This window comes from Narcine bancroftii, chromosome 8 (genome assembly GCF_036971445.1).
Source record: "Narcine bancroftii isolate sNarBan1 chromosome 8, sNarBan1.hap1, whole genome shotgun sequence".
NCBI lineage: Eukaryota > Metazoa > Chordata > Chondrichthyes > Torpediniformes > Narcinidae > Narcine > Narcine bancroftii.
In genome coordinates this window covers 144,715,482-144,732,892 of record NC_091476.1, presented here as the reverse complement: position 1 = coordinate 144,732,892, position 17,411 = coordinate 144,715,482, and the positions used below count along the sequence as shown (strand labels likewise).

General features: G+C 44.7%; 1 protein-coding gene across 2 annotated transcripts in view; it reads left to right on the top strand.

The window, feature by feature from the left end:
• The window catches only part of LOC138741310 (discoidin, CUB and LCCL domain-containing protein 1), a 139,524-nt gene that overhangs the window by 92,129 nt on the left and 29,984 nt on the right, over positions 1-17,411 (top strand). For both annotated transcript variants that reach the window (XM_069895168.1, XM_069895170.1), the window contains 3 exons: positions 2,114-2,238; positions 3,480-3,642; positions 12,098-12,196. In XM_069895168.1, coding sequence (XP_069751269.1) covers positions 2,114-2,238; positions 3,480-3,642; positions 12,098-12,196 — 387 coding nt within the window. The remainder of the gene's footprint in view (positions 1-2,113; positions 2,239-3,479; positions 3,643-12,097; positions 12,197-17,411) is intronic.

Below are 17,411 nucleotides of genomic sequence, written 5' to 3'. Positions count from 1 at the left end.
AACTTTGCCTTTAATCCTGACAGGAACGTGCAAACTCTGCACTCTCAAAATGTCAGCATTGAAGGCCTTTCACTTAACAAACACATCCTTGCCAGAAAAAAAACTGTCCCAAACCACTCTTCCTAGATCCTTTCTCATTTCCACAAAATTGTCCTTTATCCAATTTAGAATTTCAACTCGAGGACCAGAATTATTCTTATCCATAATTAACTTGAAATTAATAACATGATGGTCAATGGACCCAAAATGTTCACTTGCACATACTTCTGTCACCTGACCTGTCTGATTTCCTAATAGGAGATCAAATATTGCATCCTCTCTCATTGGTACCTCTATATATTTATTGCTTTAGAAAACTTTCCTGAACACATTTGACAAACTCCAAGCCATTCAGCACTTTTATAGCATGGGAGTCCCAGTCAATATATGGAAAGTTAAAATCTCCTACTATCACAACTTTCTGTTTCTTACATCAGCCTGCTTTTTCTCGACTGATTTGCTCCTCCAATTCTCTCTGACTATTGGGAGGTCTATAACAAACCATATCAGTATGGTCACACCTTTCTCATTCTTCAGCTCCACCCATACGGCCTCTGTAGTCAAGCCCTCTGGGCTGTCCTGTCTAATCACACGTGCAATATTTTCCATGACTAGCAATGGCACTCCTCCCCCTTTCATCCCTCCCCCTTTATCACATTTGAAGCAACAGAACCTGGAACATTGAGCTGCCAGTCCTGCCCTTCCTGAAACCAAGTCTCACTAATAGCAATAATGTCATAACCCTTGTGCCAATCCACATTCTAAGCTTGTCTGCCTTTTCAACAAAACTCCTTGCATTGAAATAAATGCATCTGAGAACATTTCTATCATGTACAAACCTTTGATTTCTGTCTATACATGCAGTCCTCGCATGACCTTTATCCTCCTCCACCTCACCCTCTGCTCTAACACTAGTTCCCATCCCTCTACAAATCTAGTTTAAACCACCCCCCACCCCCCACCCCCAAAGCAGCATTTACATATAAGTACATTATTTCTGAGAATTCTCTTGGAATTCATTAATCAGTGTCATGTCCCTTACCAAGTAGTCTTTACTGCCTTAGCCAAATATGGAGTTGTTGTTCTTTAACCTTGCTGAATGGCGAAGCAGGGCTGATAGACTGAGAGGCCCATTCCAGCTCTTATGCTCTTGGGACGTGGTACTGGGCAAGAAGTCAAGCTACTTACCTGAGAACAATTATCTTAGACAGGCATGAACATAGTAGATGTAGAAAGGTTGTTTCACATGGTGGGAGAGTCTAGGACAAGAGGGCACAACTTCAGGATTGAAGGGTGTTCACCAGAATAGAGATAAGAGGAGTTTCTTTAGCCAGAGGGTGGTAAACCTGTGGAATTTGTTGCCACAGGTGGTTGTGGAGGACAGGTCATTGGGTGTATTTAAGACAGAGATTCATAGGTTCTTGAGTAGCCAGGGCATCAAAGGTTACGGGAAGAAGCCCAGGCAGTGGGGATGAGTGGGAAAATGGATTCCCTCATAATTAAATGGTGTGGAGACTTGATGGGCCGAATAGCCTATTTCTGCTCCTCTGTCTTATGGTCTTGGCCAGATCAAGGGAAGATCTTGAGAAGTCTTTACAATGTTGAGTGTCAGGCCAATTGGTGTAGAACCCACTGAACATCAGGGTAACGTATTGCAAAATGACCATGCTTTAATAAAACCAAACACTTTTTTCCCCAAAAGCAATAAATAACTGAATATGTCCACCAGTTAACAATCCATTGGCTTATTGTGTTAATAATAAAGATGGAGACAAACAATTGGTCATGACAGTGGTTCAAGGACTGGAGCAAAAGACATTGGTTGGAAAAGTGGAGGCCACTGGGTAAAAATGTTCTCATAGTTTGTATTTTACTGAACACTCGTGGATTCCACTTCTGAAATTTGGTTCCATTGAAGTCAGTAAAATCAAATTTCAGGAACACCCATGCTACCTACCCCTCTTTGCACAAAACCCTCTTTTACATTGAAACTCCCAAATACACACACGTGCAATCTCAGACTGTTGTTCTGTCCATGTGACTGAGCCGTTCTTTACAACAACTTTCCTTTCAGGAATTGTGACCAAAGGCAGTGCCAACAATGGATATAACTTCTATGTGAAGACATACAAGATCTCCTACAGCAAGGATGGAAAAACCTGGAGGCTCTATAAGAACAAGAGTAACAGAAAAGAGAAGGTGCATCTTGCTTTATTTAAAATGTAATAATTTAGGATGAATATAGAGTCATAGAGAAGTATAGCACAGGACAGGCCCTTCAGCCCATCTAATCCACATCAACTTTGACCACTCAATTTTACTTCAGTACTTTCCCATCCTATTTTATTCTTCCATCAGCTACCACCCAAATACTACCACTTACACACTTTGGAAAACATACAGGGGTCAAACAACCGGCCAGCCACTCATCTGTGGGATGTAGAAGGAAACTAGAGCCCCCCACCTCGGGAAAACCCACACGGTCAGAGCGAGAACGTGCCCCGGCAACACCGGGGATCAGGATTCACTTTGTCACTGAGACCATAGAGTAGCAGCTCTCCGCATCATGCCTTGGGTGTGCGAAATGACACATGGGCCCTTTAGAGCATTTTAACAAGTGCTGTGTCACCCGTGAGGTGACAGGTGATTTATTTAGTAGAGTTGAAGAATTCAGAACTAGGTTGGAGTCATTGTGCGATCATTAGAGCCAGCGTTTTCATTCAGCACAGAAACAGGCCCCTCATCACAACTCATTCCCGCTGACCAAGGTGTGATCTTGAGTGAGTCTCATTTGGTGAGAAACACGAAAGTCTGCGGAAACTACGATTACAGTAAAAATAAAGAAATGCTGCAGGGACTCAGCATATCTCACAGTGTCCATCAGAGGTAAAGATAATCGATATTTCAGGTCTGAACCCTTCTTCAAGGCCCTGAAACGATGATTATATATCTTTACTTCCTATGGACACAACAAGATCTGCTGAATCCCTACAGCATCATCCATTTGATCCCTATTCCTCTAAACCTATCCTATGGTACATCTGTAGAAGACTGCTGGAAATATTTAATTTCTTCTGCAAGAAGGGCTGATGTTAATTGACCAGAAGTGGGAAGGATATGCATGTACAGTGGGATTAGAAGTCCACCACTTCATTGACCAGAGAGGTTGAATGTTGCTTTCACTCATTCCTGAGAGTGCTGAGAAGGTGAACTGAATGGCCATGGTCACAGCATTGTACATCACAGGATCTGGCCCTTCATCCCATCATGTCCATGCCAGCCAATCTACCCCATTCCCATCTGCCCACATCAGGCCCATGTCCTTCTGCGTATGTCCTTAAACGTATGTCTCAGTGCCTCTCAGTTTATACTTTTTTTTAAAAATAAGGTAAGCACCTAACTCGGTTCCCTGTTATTATTTTCCTTTTGCTCATGTAAAGATTTTTGAAGGAAACGTGAACAACCACCAACTAGTTCGCAATAATTTTATCCCATCTTTCGTGGCGCGATATATTCGGATCAGTCCTCAGCGATGGCACCAAAGAATAGCTCTGAAAGCAGAGGTGATTGGCTGCAAAGTCTCGCAGAGGGGCCGCACAGATGGTAAAGTTTCAACCTTTCCTACTTTTTCCACTTGTGGTGTTAGGGGATGGAAATCCCCGCAATAGTTATTCCAGAGAGCAGAGTTTGGCAAGAGAGAATCTTCCCTCCTGTGCTAGTAACACACAGGTCATAAGTTCAAAACTCACTGCCTCAATTAAATCTTTGTTTTCCGGTTCAAGTCAAGTTCAAGTTCGTGGTTGCATTTACTGAGGCTCAGGAGAAAGCTTGTTTTGCAAGCAGTTCAGCCAATCAACTCACAAATAGACCAACAGTGCAGAGACATTGAGAGGGATCAGTTAGAGGGGAGCACCTTATTTTACAATGTGAGGTTTGTTCAGGATTCTGATGACCTGGCAATGTGTGATCTCACATTCATGAATCTTCTTCTTCCTGTTGGGTGACGGGAGAAGGGAGTGGTGCTGGGGTGGGATGTGGTCTCTTAATATGTTGGGTGCTTTTCCGAGGCAGCAGGAGGTGTAAATGGAAGTCCATGGAGGGGAAAATAGTGTGTGCATGATGGAATGAGCCATGTGCACAACCCTTTGCAGTTTCTTAACATCTTGGGCAGAGCAGTTACCATCCCATACAATGATGCACCCTGAGAGGAAGGTGCATCAGTAGAAGTTGTTGAGGGACGCAGATAGCATGAGCTAGCCGTGTGTGGGAGATGGAAGGGAGGAAATAGAAGTAGGGCAATACTCTCTTCTAGAGTGTTGAAAATCCAAACCAGTTCCTTTATAGCCTCTGAAATCATGGAGGTTTACACTGCAGTCCATTCCTTCTGTGCTAGTCTAAAACAAACACAAGTTATTACCCTGGTCTCAAAATACAGCCTGCAAGCTACAGGTCTTTGGCTGCTAGGAGAAGGTGCAGAGAAGATTTACTAGGATGTTTTAAATTAGAAATTTTTGAAGAAGATTGACAAGGATGTTATCGGGACATGTGCACCTAAGCTACAGGGAGAAGTTGAGCAGGCTGGGGCTTTGTCTCCGGAAGCCCAAGAAGATGAGGGGTGATTTCATAGAGGTGTACTACATCATGAGAGGTGAGTAATGAAAGTCTTTTACCCAGAGTGAGGGACTCAGTAAGCAGAGGCCATGGGTTGAAGATGGGATGAGGAGCGCAAAGATTTAATTGGAACCTAGAGGGGTAATATTTTACACAGAGGGTGATGAGTGTATGGAATGAGCTGCCAGAGGAGTTGGATGAGGTTTAAGAATGTTTAAGAAACATTTTGACAGATGCATGGACGGGATGGTTGGGAGGGATTGGGCCTAACAGGCAGGTGGGACCAGTATGGTCAGGACAAATTGGGCCAAAGGGCCTCTTCTCATGGTGTGTGGCCCATGACATCAACATCAGCAAGAGTCTACATCCACTACCCTTCCAGATCCCAACACTCTATGAAAGGAATTATTTTCATTCAATGTCCCTCTAATCTTCTGCCAGTCAAATTTATGCTATACTGCCTCCGCAGTCATTGTATTCTTTTATGTTTTTTTAGATAGAATTTGCATGATTTTACCAATTTGAAGAACATCTGACGTCTCAGCATTGGTTGTTCACACACAAGCGACCAAAACTCAAAATGTCTGTTTCCTTGCACAAGTTCAGGTAGCATACCAGAAGTGCAGTGATTAAAGAGGTGGGACTTGCAATGCACATCATCGATACGTCCTATTCATTAGCCCATTGTTCACAGAATGCTTGCATTTAACTTTGGACTGCAAGCATTCTGGGAAATTTAATCGAGGTAAAATATTCTAACAGGAATGGCACCCTCATTCCCATTCCGACCTTTTCACACAACATGTGCTCCAGAAAAAATGGCAATAATTTCCTGGAACACAGCGGCTGCGTAAAAAAAAATATATATATTTGTTTTGAAATATTTCATGCCATTTTTATTCATTCCATCTCAGCCTCCTCTAATTTTACACACCTGATTTGTTCCTTCAGTCTCCTTTGTCGCAGTTTGGACAGTCTCTTCTTCCAAATACACACCTGCGTTGTCAGCAATGTGAGTCTGCATGTTTTCTCACACACCCGGTTATGTGGTGACCAACACATACACGAATTGTCCCCTCACCATTCCAGTAGAAACTATCTGCTGCTTTTATACCCAATGAAGGGAAGGCACCACCTTAAAACCATTCCTGAATTAATTCTTTGAAAAACAACTGTACAGGGCTACCAATCCAGAGAGGGGAGGTGGGGTTAATCTAACATGTGCATTTAGACAGCGTTGACCCAATCAACCAAATGGCCTCGGCTTATTCTGTAAACCTCCACAATCCCCACATAAACTGGTTGGATTTTGGCCAATTTAGTTCACTCTTATGTAACCCTGCCACACTGCCCCATTTGTCAACCAGGGAGTGCAGGAAGAAGAATACTCATAGGAATCCCATCGAGTGAATGAAATTAGACATGTATTCACTATTCTTGGATTGTTGGAAGTCCCAGATAGTTACTGATTCCATCTGCATTGAATTCATCCATCGTTATTGAATGAAGATCTACCGGGACCAATGCCTGAAGAGGGTGCACAAAATCAGTGAACCGGTGCAGACTCGAAAGGCCAACATGGCCTGTTTCCGCTCTGTAAATGATTGTATGGTTATATGGTTATGAAGAAGGTAATAGTTCTTGGAAAGATTGGACTTTGTTATTTTGTTCCCAGGCCAATTAACAGTTTAAAGACTTTCAGCCAAAGATCTTTATGCAATATTTGCAAATCAAAGGAAGAGGTTTTAGATTTGCTTTTCTGATTGTTCCAGGTTTCTCAACAGGTGAATGGACTAATTCTGAGATAAATACCTTCAATGGTAACTAAAGGAGTAATTGAACAAACAAATTAAAATGTTTTGTTGTATATAGCGCTCAGAAGCAAGATCATGTTTGTGAAGCTACTTACAGGCTAAGTATTCGATCGCAAAGAACACACCTCAAAGTATCCCACCATCTCCAAGGTGAGCCAGGGAAAACTCTCCAGCTGACGGTTGAATATAGGCTCAAAAAGCACCACACTCACCCGGGAGAAGCAATTGGGCCTGATTTTCCTCCCATCCTCTCCACCCACCCTTCCTGATACCTGCCACACTACACCTTCTCTCCACCACTGATGCACAATGCCAACATTTGCAAAATCCATGCGGTGTTACCAAGGAAATTGCATCAGTACTCCCATTGCAGGAGTAATGTGCTGCGATGGACAAAGACAGCTGGTCCAGTTCCAAAGTAGTAAGAAACAAAACCAGAATCGAGGAGGGGAGAACAAAGACCAGAGGGAGCTGGAAGAGTCATGTGAAGCTGAAGGGTTTAGGGGTAGGGAGGGGTTGGTGGGTGAGAGAGGATATTTGGCGGTGAGGTCCAGGATTCGGGATGGTCTGCATCCAAGAAACGAGGGAGGGTGAGGTCTGAGAGACTAGGAGATGGGGTCCAAGAGACTGAGGGTTGGGATCCGAGAGACTGGGAGGTAGGTTCTGGGGTCAGGGAGGATGGAGTCTGAGAGATTGGGGGGGGTGAAGTCTGGGGTCAGGGTTGGTGGGTCTAAAAAACTGGAGGCTAGGGTCTGACAGACTGGGGAGTAGGGTCCAGAGTCAGGGAGGGTGGGGTCTGAGAGATTAGCAGTGGGTTGCAGGGTCAAGGAGGGAGGGGGTCCGAGAGACTAGGGGGTGTGTGGTCAGAGAGACTGGGGATGTGTGGGTCTGGGACAGGGAGGGTGAGGTCCAAAAGTGGGAGTGAGCTCAGAGAGAATTACGGCATGGGGTCTGGCATCAAGGGAGTGTGGGGTCCAAGAAGCTGGAATTTGGGGACTAGGATACTGGGACGGCGGTGTCCATGGTGCAGGGAAGAAGGGATCCAGAGCTGTAAAGAGAAAACTTCCCCAATGTTCGGAATGCTGAATTCAGGATCAACTTATTCAGAGGAAGAAACAGATAATTTCTTTCTCAAAATGCAGATGTGGAACTCTGTAGACAAAAGGCTGCAAGACTTTAAATACTGAACTGAGCCACAAATGAACGGTTACAGCAGATGTGGGACTCTGTAGACAAAAGGCTGCAAGACTTTAAATACTGAACTGAGCCACAAATGAACAGTTACAGTCAGGATGTGGCTTCGAGGATGATGTCATTGTCTCTGAGAATCAGTTCCGTGGGGGCGAATTATTCACCAGAGAGGGTTGCCTTTCTCCTGAGGGAATCTTTAAGTCCAGCTGAGGTTGTGAATGGATCTGTGGTCTGAGTGGGAACCACTGGCTGCTAACTTAGGGAAGTTCGACGTGACTCTGGGGATGTGAGAGACTGCAGGTGTTGGATCCAGAGCAAAAGAAAAACAAACAGCTATTGGAACTCAACATCATCAGTGGGTCAGAACTCTTCATCAAGACTGAGAGGGCAGATGAGAGATCAACAGGGTAGGAAAGGAAGGGGTTGGAGAGGTTACTCAGGAAGAGAACAAGTTATAAGTAAAACATGAAAGTCTACAGACATCATGGTTGAAGAAAAACAATGCTGGAGAAAGTCAGCAGGACAAACAGTGTAAAATATACATAACCAATGTTTTGAGCTTGAGTCCTTCATTGAGGTATTTAATTTTTATTGGAACAATTTAAGTCGGTTGGGGGTGGTGAAATGTTTACATTTCGTACTTAGCCATACAACACGGTAATAGGCCCTTCTGGCCCACAAGCCCATGCTGCCCAAATACCCCAATTAACCCACAACCCCCGTCTGTTTCGAAGGGTGGGAAGAAATTGGAGCACCCAGAGAGGAAACCCACGCAGACACAAGGAGAAGGAGCAATCTCCTCACAGACTGTGCCAGATTTAAACCAGTGTCGCAGGTGCTGTAATAGCATTGTGACCACTGCTACACTAACCATGCCAGAGTGGCTGGATCATATTCCAGGGTGAAGCAGAGGGCTTTAAGACCTTCCAGATGGGAAGACGGAGGGGCTCAGAGACTGGAAATCCATGGGGAAGATAAGACAGTGGGGGCGGGGAATCAGAACTCATCGAAACTCATGCGAGGTATCGTGGTTATCAGTGGGAAGGGTCCGGAGCAGGATAGAAAGTATGGTGTGAGGAGATAAATCGGCAGGGAAAGAGCAGGCAGAAACAATGGGCTTACCAGGACATCTTGTTTGTGGATCTGAGGGAAGAGATGTGACCCTGGTTCAGTTTGGTGGTAATGAAATCCTCTATCTACTGATGCTACGATCACTCATGATCAGCCTGAATGCTCTTTCAAGTGGAGCTGTAAGCTGCATGGAATGAAGCTGGCCACCCATTGAATTATCTAGATAACACTGATGATCGGCATGGATGAGGGAATGACCATCTGAAATGAAGGTTGCAATGTTTTACAGAAGGAGCCCTAGTCCGCATCAGACAAACATTACCAGCAGGTAAACGGGGAGTCTGCAGATGCTGGGGAATTAAAGTAATACACGGAAGTGCTTGAGGATCAACAGGTCAGGAAGCATCTGTGGAATACAATTGGCAATCGGCAATTTGGGCCTGGGCCCTTCATCAGGGATGATAGAATTTAACCAATCACTTGAGGAAGAAGGGTGAAGGGGGTGAGGGGAAAGGGAGGAAGGGTTGGGGAGAGTGGGAAGAGGGAGGAAGTGTTAGTGGGGAAAATGGAAAGGGGAGAGAAGGAGGAGGAGGAATGGGGTGAGGGGGAAGAGGGAGTTTGAAGGGTGGAAAGGGGAAGGGGAGGAGCACAGGCTTGAAGGCACTAGGTTATAGGTAGGAGCAGGATGAAGAGAAAGGAATTGAGAGGTGTTTGAGAGGGTTGCAAACTGCTCTGTGATACGAGAAGGGGAGGAAAGGGGGGGAGTTCATCAGTGAGTGATTAAATGCTTGTCTAGAGGTGTGAAATTCTTCAAAATTATCTTCTTCACACCTGAGGATCTTCACTCATGTTGAACAAATGCAATGAAAGTCCTCTAACCTCGGCCATATCATTGCCCCCTCACTGTGTGTCATCAACTTCCTCCCCAAAAGCACAATGGGAAGGTCTTCACTGCAGGCTTAATCAGGTCCACAAGGTGGTTCACCAGCATCCTCCCAGGGGCAGATAGTATTAGCTCTGCCAACAATGTCTCCACAACCAGTTGGCTGGAGGAACTCAGCAGGTCGACCAGCATCTGTGGGAGAGATGGAATTTTCAACGTTTCAGGTCAACACCCCTCATCAGGGCTGAGTGTGAGAAGTTGGTCAGTACAGTGAAGAGTTGGGGGGGGGGGGATGGCCACGGGGGTAAAGAAGGTAATTGGTGGACTGAGGAGCGTCAAAGGATGACAGCAAGGTGGAGTCGGGAGGCAGAGGTTGGAGTTGGGAGCAAGGTGGACAGTGGGTGAAAGTTGACAACATAAGGCAGGTGGAGCCAAGTGGGGGAAGGTGAAGGTGGAAGAAATGGGATGAGCAGGGTGAGATGAAGGTGGATGGGTCCAGTGGATGAAATGTGTGTATGGGAGGAGGAGGAGGAGTGATGAGAGGTTGTAGGGGTGGGGAGTGTGGGAAAGGGTGGACTACCCAGGCAGAATTAGTTCCTTTATTGTCAAGTAATAATTCACAAATTGTAATGATACATAGAACACTACAGCACAATAAAGGCCATTTGCCCCTCAATATTGTGCTGACCCATATATCCCTCCCTAAAACAAAAAGGTACAAAACCCTCCCTACCCCATAACCCTCTATTTTTCTTTCATCCATGTGCCTGTCTAAAAGTTTCTTAAATGCCCCTAATGTTTTAGCCTCCACCATTATCCCTGGCAAAGCATTCCAGTCCTCCAAAATTTTCTATGTAAAAAAAAATTATCCCTGATGTCTCCTCTGAACTTTACTTCCTTAACTTTGTACCTCTAGTGCTTGCTGATCCTGCCCTAGGAAACAGGCGCTATCTATTCACCTTAACTATGCCTCTCATATTCTTGTAGACCTCTACCAAGTCTTCCTATAATGAGATGACCAGAACTGAACACAATACTCCAAGTGTGGTCTTACCAAAGATTTGCAGAATTGCAACATGACCTCTCTACTGCTGTATTCAATCCCCCCTATTAATGTATCCCAGCATCCCATAGGCCTTCTTAATTATCCTATTAACCTGTGCAGCAACCTTGAGGGATAAATGGATCTGCACCCCAAGGAAGCATAATCTATGTCAACTTTTGCCTTCCCTAAAGGCTCACTCTGGCCAGTGACCCCCAACAATAAGAAAAAGCAAAGCAAAAGTGAGTCAGAGATACTGAGTGTCCATGGATTTGCCTCCAGTGCTTCTGCAGCCACATGGCCCCCTGTCAGATCCATTGGCAACCTGGGCTCCCAGATCCAAACCCCTATATGATCAGGAATCTTTCAGCTCCTGAGGCCCCTTTGGGAGCCCTTCTTGCCCTCAGTATCCCCTCCCAGTTCCGATACCTGTGGTTCCCACAAGCTGGTCTCCAGCAGCCCGCAGCCTACGTGCGTCCTTCAGAATATCTTGGATGGGTGTTGGGCCTCACTCTGGCAGTGGACAAACAGGTCAGTGCAGGACTGGGAAGGGGAGTTGAAATGACAAGGAGCTGGGTATTCAACCTGGCCACTGTGGACAGATCACGGATGCCTCGTCTGCACTCAGACTCATCGATGAAGGCGAGGCCACATTGGGAGGAGGTGAAAATGATACATCCTGTGGATGAATAATAATAAATTAATAGATGATATGGAATGTATTTTGTTCCCAAGCCACATCCTTCCCTTGCAATAAGAGTCATTAAATGCATGAAATTTAACAATTCCTAAATTTGTTCAAAATTAGATTTTAACCAAACTTCTACATAACTTGTTTTATTTTTGAAATGGAAAATGTTAATAATATCTGCAGATATATGGATGTCTGAAAGAAAAATCAGAGACTGTAAAGATTTGTGGAGAGAAACAAGATTTAGAGTTTTGTGTTTGTTAGGAGAGGGATTACAACCGTCACTAATCTGTGAGGGCCAGGCATGGATGCTCTCTCTATGGATTTCCTCTGTAGGGGAAGGCCAACAGTGTCACTTAGAAGTTAGATGCAGAGCTGTGGTTTTTATGGAGGCTTGGGAAAAAGTCGCATGATTCATTACAGGGGTGAACATTTCCAGCAGAAGGTAGTGGCAGGAGGAAGGAACAACTTAGGCAGAAATGTTACGATCTGTATTTTATCAAATTTTATCTCAACGATAACTTAGGAAACACCAGTCACTACATAACAGAAAATATTACATCAACAGTAGCTTAATTTTGACAAATTATAATGTTATGCTGAGATTCTTATTCCACAAAAAAAAGTTTAGTAACTATTAGTGGAATCTTTGATTTGTCTTCTAATAGATTGTGGCTTTCTTGGGAACACTGCTGTGTTATGATGCCTATTTGTGGATCACGTTTAACACTCAGATTGCTTCTGCTTCCTTCCAGCTGCTCCACGCAGTCCAAGACTTTTGCCAAAGCCAACCCAACTTCTCACAGAAAGCAGCACTCCACCAGATCTGGTCATTGTGGAGGAACATTCGCCAGGTAATGTGTGGGTGACAAAAGCCAGAATTAACAAGTCATTGATGACAGAAATTAAAACAGAAAAATTCTGGAAATGGATGATGTACCATTTCAATGTCGTTGAGTCATAACCTTTCTCTGCACATTTCCATTAACAAAGCAAAAGGAGGGACAAGGATAGTTTCAACCCTGTGGTTGGTTGTGAGTTGGAATTAGAGATTTAGAGAGAATTCCAGTGTTTGGGGTCTGAGTTGATAAAGATCCGAAATGTTGGTTATCTATATTTATCTTCACTATATAAAGTTCACTGTTTGACCTGCTGAATTTCTCCAGCAATGTCTGTTTACTAAGATCTAGCCCCCTTTATTGAAAGAGTTTAGATAAAACGTACAAGAAGGGGTGGCATGCTTGGCGTAGCAGTTAGCGCAACACTGTTACAGCGCCAACGATCAGGACCGGTGTTCAAATCCTGCACTGTCTGTAAGGAGTTTGTAGTTCTCCCCATGTCTGCATCAGTTTTCACCGGGAGCTCCGGTTTCCTCCCACCATTTGAAACGTACCGGGGTTGTAGCTTAATTGGGTGTAATTGGGCAGCATGATCTTGTGGGCTGAATGGCCTATTACCGTGCTGTATATCTAAAAAAATTTTTTTTTAATTAAAGCCAGATTTGGAGGAGTGGAGAAACCTCAGAGGAGTAGAGAGATGGATGAGATTACAGAAGTGGGAGTGTAGGAAATATTTGTAAACAAGCAAGCAAATTTTTTAATTGAGTGAATATCTCGGGAGGTCAGTGTCAATCATCAATTTTTTTTAGACACAGAACATGGTAACAGGCCCTTTCTGCCCATGAACCCATGTCACCCAATTGACATACAACCTTGGGAGGAAACAGGAGTACCCGGAGGAAACACGCACAAACACGGGGAATACATACGATCTCCTTACAGACAGTGCCAGATTCGAACCCTAGCCATTGGCGCTGTAACAGCGTGGCACTAACCACTAAGCTAACCACACGGGGTAGTGAGTGAACAGGGATCAATGCAATTTACAACATAGCAGGAATTTATTGCAAGCTCATGTTTGCACAGGTGAAACAAAGGTTGAGTTGTCAGCGTGTGTGGAAATTGATGGATGTTGTAGCTGAGCGACAGCATACAGATGAGGAGGAGATGGTCAAGGATACATCGGTAGGAGTGACCAGAAGGAAGGGTACAGGAGGTGATTGTAGGTGATCATCTGGGTTCAGCTCAATATGTAACAGAAGAAACTGTTAGCTGTCTATCCAGTCCCCCAAGAACACTCCCTCCACTGCTTGGCATATCCCCCTCCACCACCCCCCTCCCCCCACCAGAAGTTCCCCTTCACCACCACCCTCCTCTCCTGCCCAGTCCCCCCTCCACCACCACTCTCCTCCCCCACCAGAAGTCCCCCTCCACCTCCACCCTCCTTTCCTGTCATCCCCCCACCACCCTCTTCCCTTGCCAGAGGTTCCCTCCACCACCGCCAGGTCCCCCCTCCACCTCCATTCTCTCCCTCAATATCTTCTCTTTTGACTCATCCCACTTTCTCCAAATCAAGTAAATTCTCTCTGTCTATCCATCTGGAGGATGGTTAGAAGGAGATGGTATGGACACGTGTTTGAATGGTGTTGATGGGCAGAAAAATTAATCACAAGACAGGAGCATTGTTTAAGAAAGACCCCCTTGTTCCTGACTCAACATTTAGCACAATGTTGGCTGAACATTTACCCCAGTGCCACTTTGTTGCATTAACTGTGGAATCCCCAACTTCCTTAATATTTAAATCTCAATGGTCCAACTTCAATCTCATCAAGCATCAACTGGGCAACTAGTGGTGAGCACTGTGACACCTCTCTGGCTCACTTCTCCGAGTTCAAGGACCAGCTTGATGACCTTGGCCATGGGCAAGGTCATCTAAATTTAAATTTAGACATACAACAAAGAAACAGGCCATTTCGGTCCATAAGCCTGTACCACCAAATTTACACCCAATTAACCTACACCCCCAGAACGTTTTGAACAGTGGGAGGAAACTGGAACTCCCGGGGAGAAAACACGCAGACACAGAGAGAGTGTACAAACCCCTTACAGACAGCTTAGGATTCTAACCCAGGTCCCGATCGCTGGTGCTGTAAAGGTGTTGTGCTAACTGTGGTGCTCTTATTACCATTGTCATTCGGCTGCAGAATTGTTTAGCCAGTAGTGTAGTTTGCGATATTTCTGGGTCTTTTCTAAGAAGTTTGTTCATCTGGGTGGCCATAGAGCAGCCCAGGAACAGACTCTTAAGCTCATGCTTTCTATGTTGAATGTGATACCCATACTTCCTCCACCATTCCCCCCCCCCCCCCCCCCATTCTCTGCATGTTCATATATCTGCACAAGAAGGACACGCAAATTCGAGAAGCATTCCGAATTTTTTTTTGGAGGGTAGCGGTTAGTGCAGTGCCTTTAGAGACCCAATGATCAGGACTGGGGTTCAAGAAAAAGACTCTGAGTGTCTACCCAATCTGAAGAGAAGCTTGTCAGTGAATGTCACTTTAAGAACATGGCAACACATCCAAAGTATTTTGTCAGTGATAAAATACTATGGACCATAAGACATAGAAACAGAAATAGGCCATTCAGCCCATCAAACCTGCCCTGCCATTCAATCGTGAGCTGATCCATTTCTCACTCAGCCCACTTCCTAGCCTTCTCCCCATAACCTTTGATGCCCTGGCTAATCAAGAACATGTCAATCTCTGTCTTAAATACATCCAATGACGTGGCCTGAAATTCCTAGGCATTTCTGTTCTAAGCAGATGCCCTTCAAACCTGAAATTGTGCCCTCTTGTCCTAGACTCTCCCACCATGGAAAACAACCTTTCTACAACTACACTGTCCATGCCTTTTAACATTTGAAATGTTTCATTCTACTAAATTCCAATGAGAACAGGCCAAGAGTTGTCAAATGCTCCTCATCTGATAACCCTTTTATTCCTGGAATGCAGGTGTAAAATATGAGAGTGGACCAATTGGTTGAATTTTAATTAGATGAATTAGCTGGATTGGACTAATAGAATGAGGATTGAACCTGGGTTTCTGCTGCATCACAGCGCCAGAGACCCAGGTTTAATCTTAGCCTCCAGTGGTATCTGAGTGAAGTTTGAACGTTCTCTCTGTGACCAGGTTTATTTCCTCCGAGTGCTCCCAGGTTCTCCCACATCCTGAGACGTGTGGGTTGGTTGGTTAATTGGTCTCTGTCAATTAATTATCCATAGAGTTCAAGTGAGTGATAGAATCTGGGGGTAGAAATTGGAGAAATAGGTGACAGGGGAAGTTAGTGTGGGAATGGGATGGTGAGCCAGCAAAGATTTGATGGGCTGAAATGACCTCCTCACAACTTATAAACAAAATATGGAACAAGCTCCAAAAGTCACACTGTGCAAATCGACAATTGTCTAAGGATTTGGGGTATGGTCCAGGTGCAGGTCAAATGGACGAGAAAGAATAAACATTTCAGCATGGACTAGATCTGTGGTTCTCAACCTTTATCTTTACATAATCCCTTACTAACCACAGAGCACCTATGACATCCTATGCTTTATTTAATAAAACAGATGTACAGTAGAGGTCTAAAATCCCAGATCCAAGAAATTCAGACTTTTTGAAAACTCAAACTTTTAAAATTTAGCGGGCTTTTGTGTGCATCCATGTGTAAGCATCACAGATGCTCAGCGGCAGCAAGTGACCACTTTTTTTCTTTAAAACTCCCCATTTTGATAAATGAAGCATGCTGTACTTGTAATGAATAAACTGTCAAATTTTACCTGTTCATCTTTTTACTCCCTCCTTAAATTTAAATTTTAAAAGTACTACCTGAGAATCTGGAAAATCTGAAAATTTGGGCTGACCCAATCACTGATTTTTTTTGGACCTCTGCTATAATATTACTTGAAATATCATTTAGTTTTCCATAAGGCAAAGATTTCCCATCAGCAGAAAATGCCCAGTGCCCCTTACAGTCACAGAAAAAGAAGCAAAAGAGAGGTCCTTCAGAGTCGATGAGTGTCCTTGGATTCGCCTCCAGTGCTCCCGCAGCAGCACAGACTTCAGTCCAAATCGTTGGGAACCTGAGATCCAGATCCAAACCCCCAACACAATCAAGAAGCCCTCACTCCTGAGGCCCCTTGGGAAGCCCTCACTCCTGAGGCCCCTTGGGAAGCCCATCTTGGCCTCAGCACCCTCTCTCATTCTGGTTCTGGTACCTGGTACCCCTTCAGCCAGTCTCCAGCAGCCCACAGCAGCCCTTTGACCACAAGTCACCAGCAGTCTGGCACCTGTGTGTTCTTTGTGAAAACCCATTTTAACAGCAATTGTCAATTCCTAAACAGATGTCCCCTGTCACACATAGAAACCTCAAGACATGTGTGTTCAATGCATGGCTACCAATTTATAAAGAATAGAGAAGGAATTGCCCCATCACTGATGGGTCACTAAAAATTCAGGAAACACACAGGGCGACCAAAATCCCAGAGAATATTGCAAGGTCGTGAATTAAAATAATTACACTTAACTAAACAACTTTATACTTATTTATGCTCCAATTAGGACCCAAACATCTGGCAATAATTAGATCCTCAGGCTGTAGAGAGAATAGAAAGGAAGGCAACAACAATGGTATCTCAATTTAGATCTTTTATTCCAGAGGATAGACTTGGGGTCATTAACTTTAAAGTGATCAAAACCTGGAGGAAAAACATAGTGAAAGTCTTCTTCTTTGGCTTGGCTTTGCGGACGAAGATTTATGGAGGGGGTAAAAGTCCACGTCAGCTGCAGGCTCGTTTGTGGCTGACAAGTCCGATGCAGGACAGGCAGACACGGTTGCAGCGGCTGCAGGGGAAAATTGGTTGGTTGGGGTTGGGTGTTGGGTTTTTCCTCCTTTGCCTTTTGTCAGTGAGGTGGGTGATTGTCTTTTCTTTCTTTGGCTTGGCTTCGCGGACGAAGATTTATGGAGGGGGTAAAAAGTCCACGTCAGCTGCAGGCTCGTTTGTGGCTGACCAGTCCGATGCGGGACAGGCAGACACGATTGCAGCGGTTGCAAGGGAAAATTGGTTGGTTGGGGTTGGGTGTTGGGTTTTTCCTCCTTTGCCTTTTGTCAGTGAGGTGGGCTCTGCGGTCTTCTTCAAAGGAGGCTGCTGCCCGCCAAACTGTGAGGCGCCAAGATGCACGG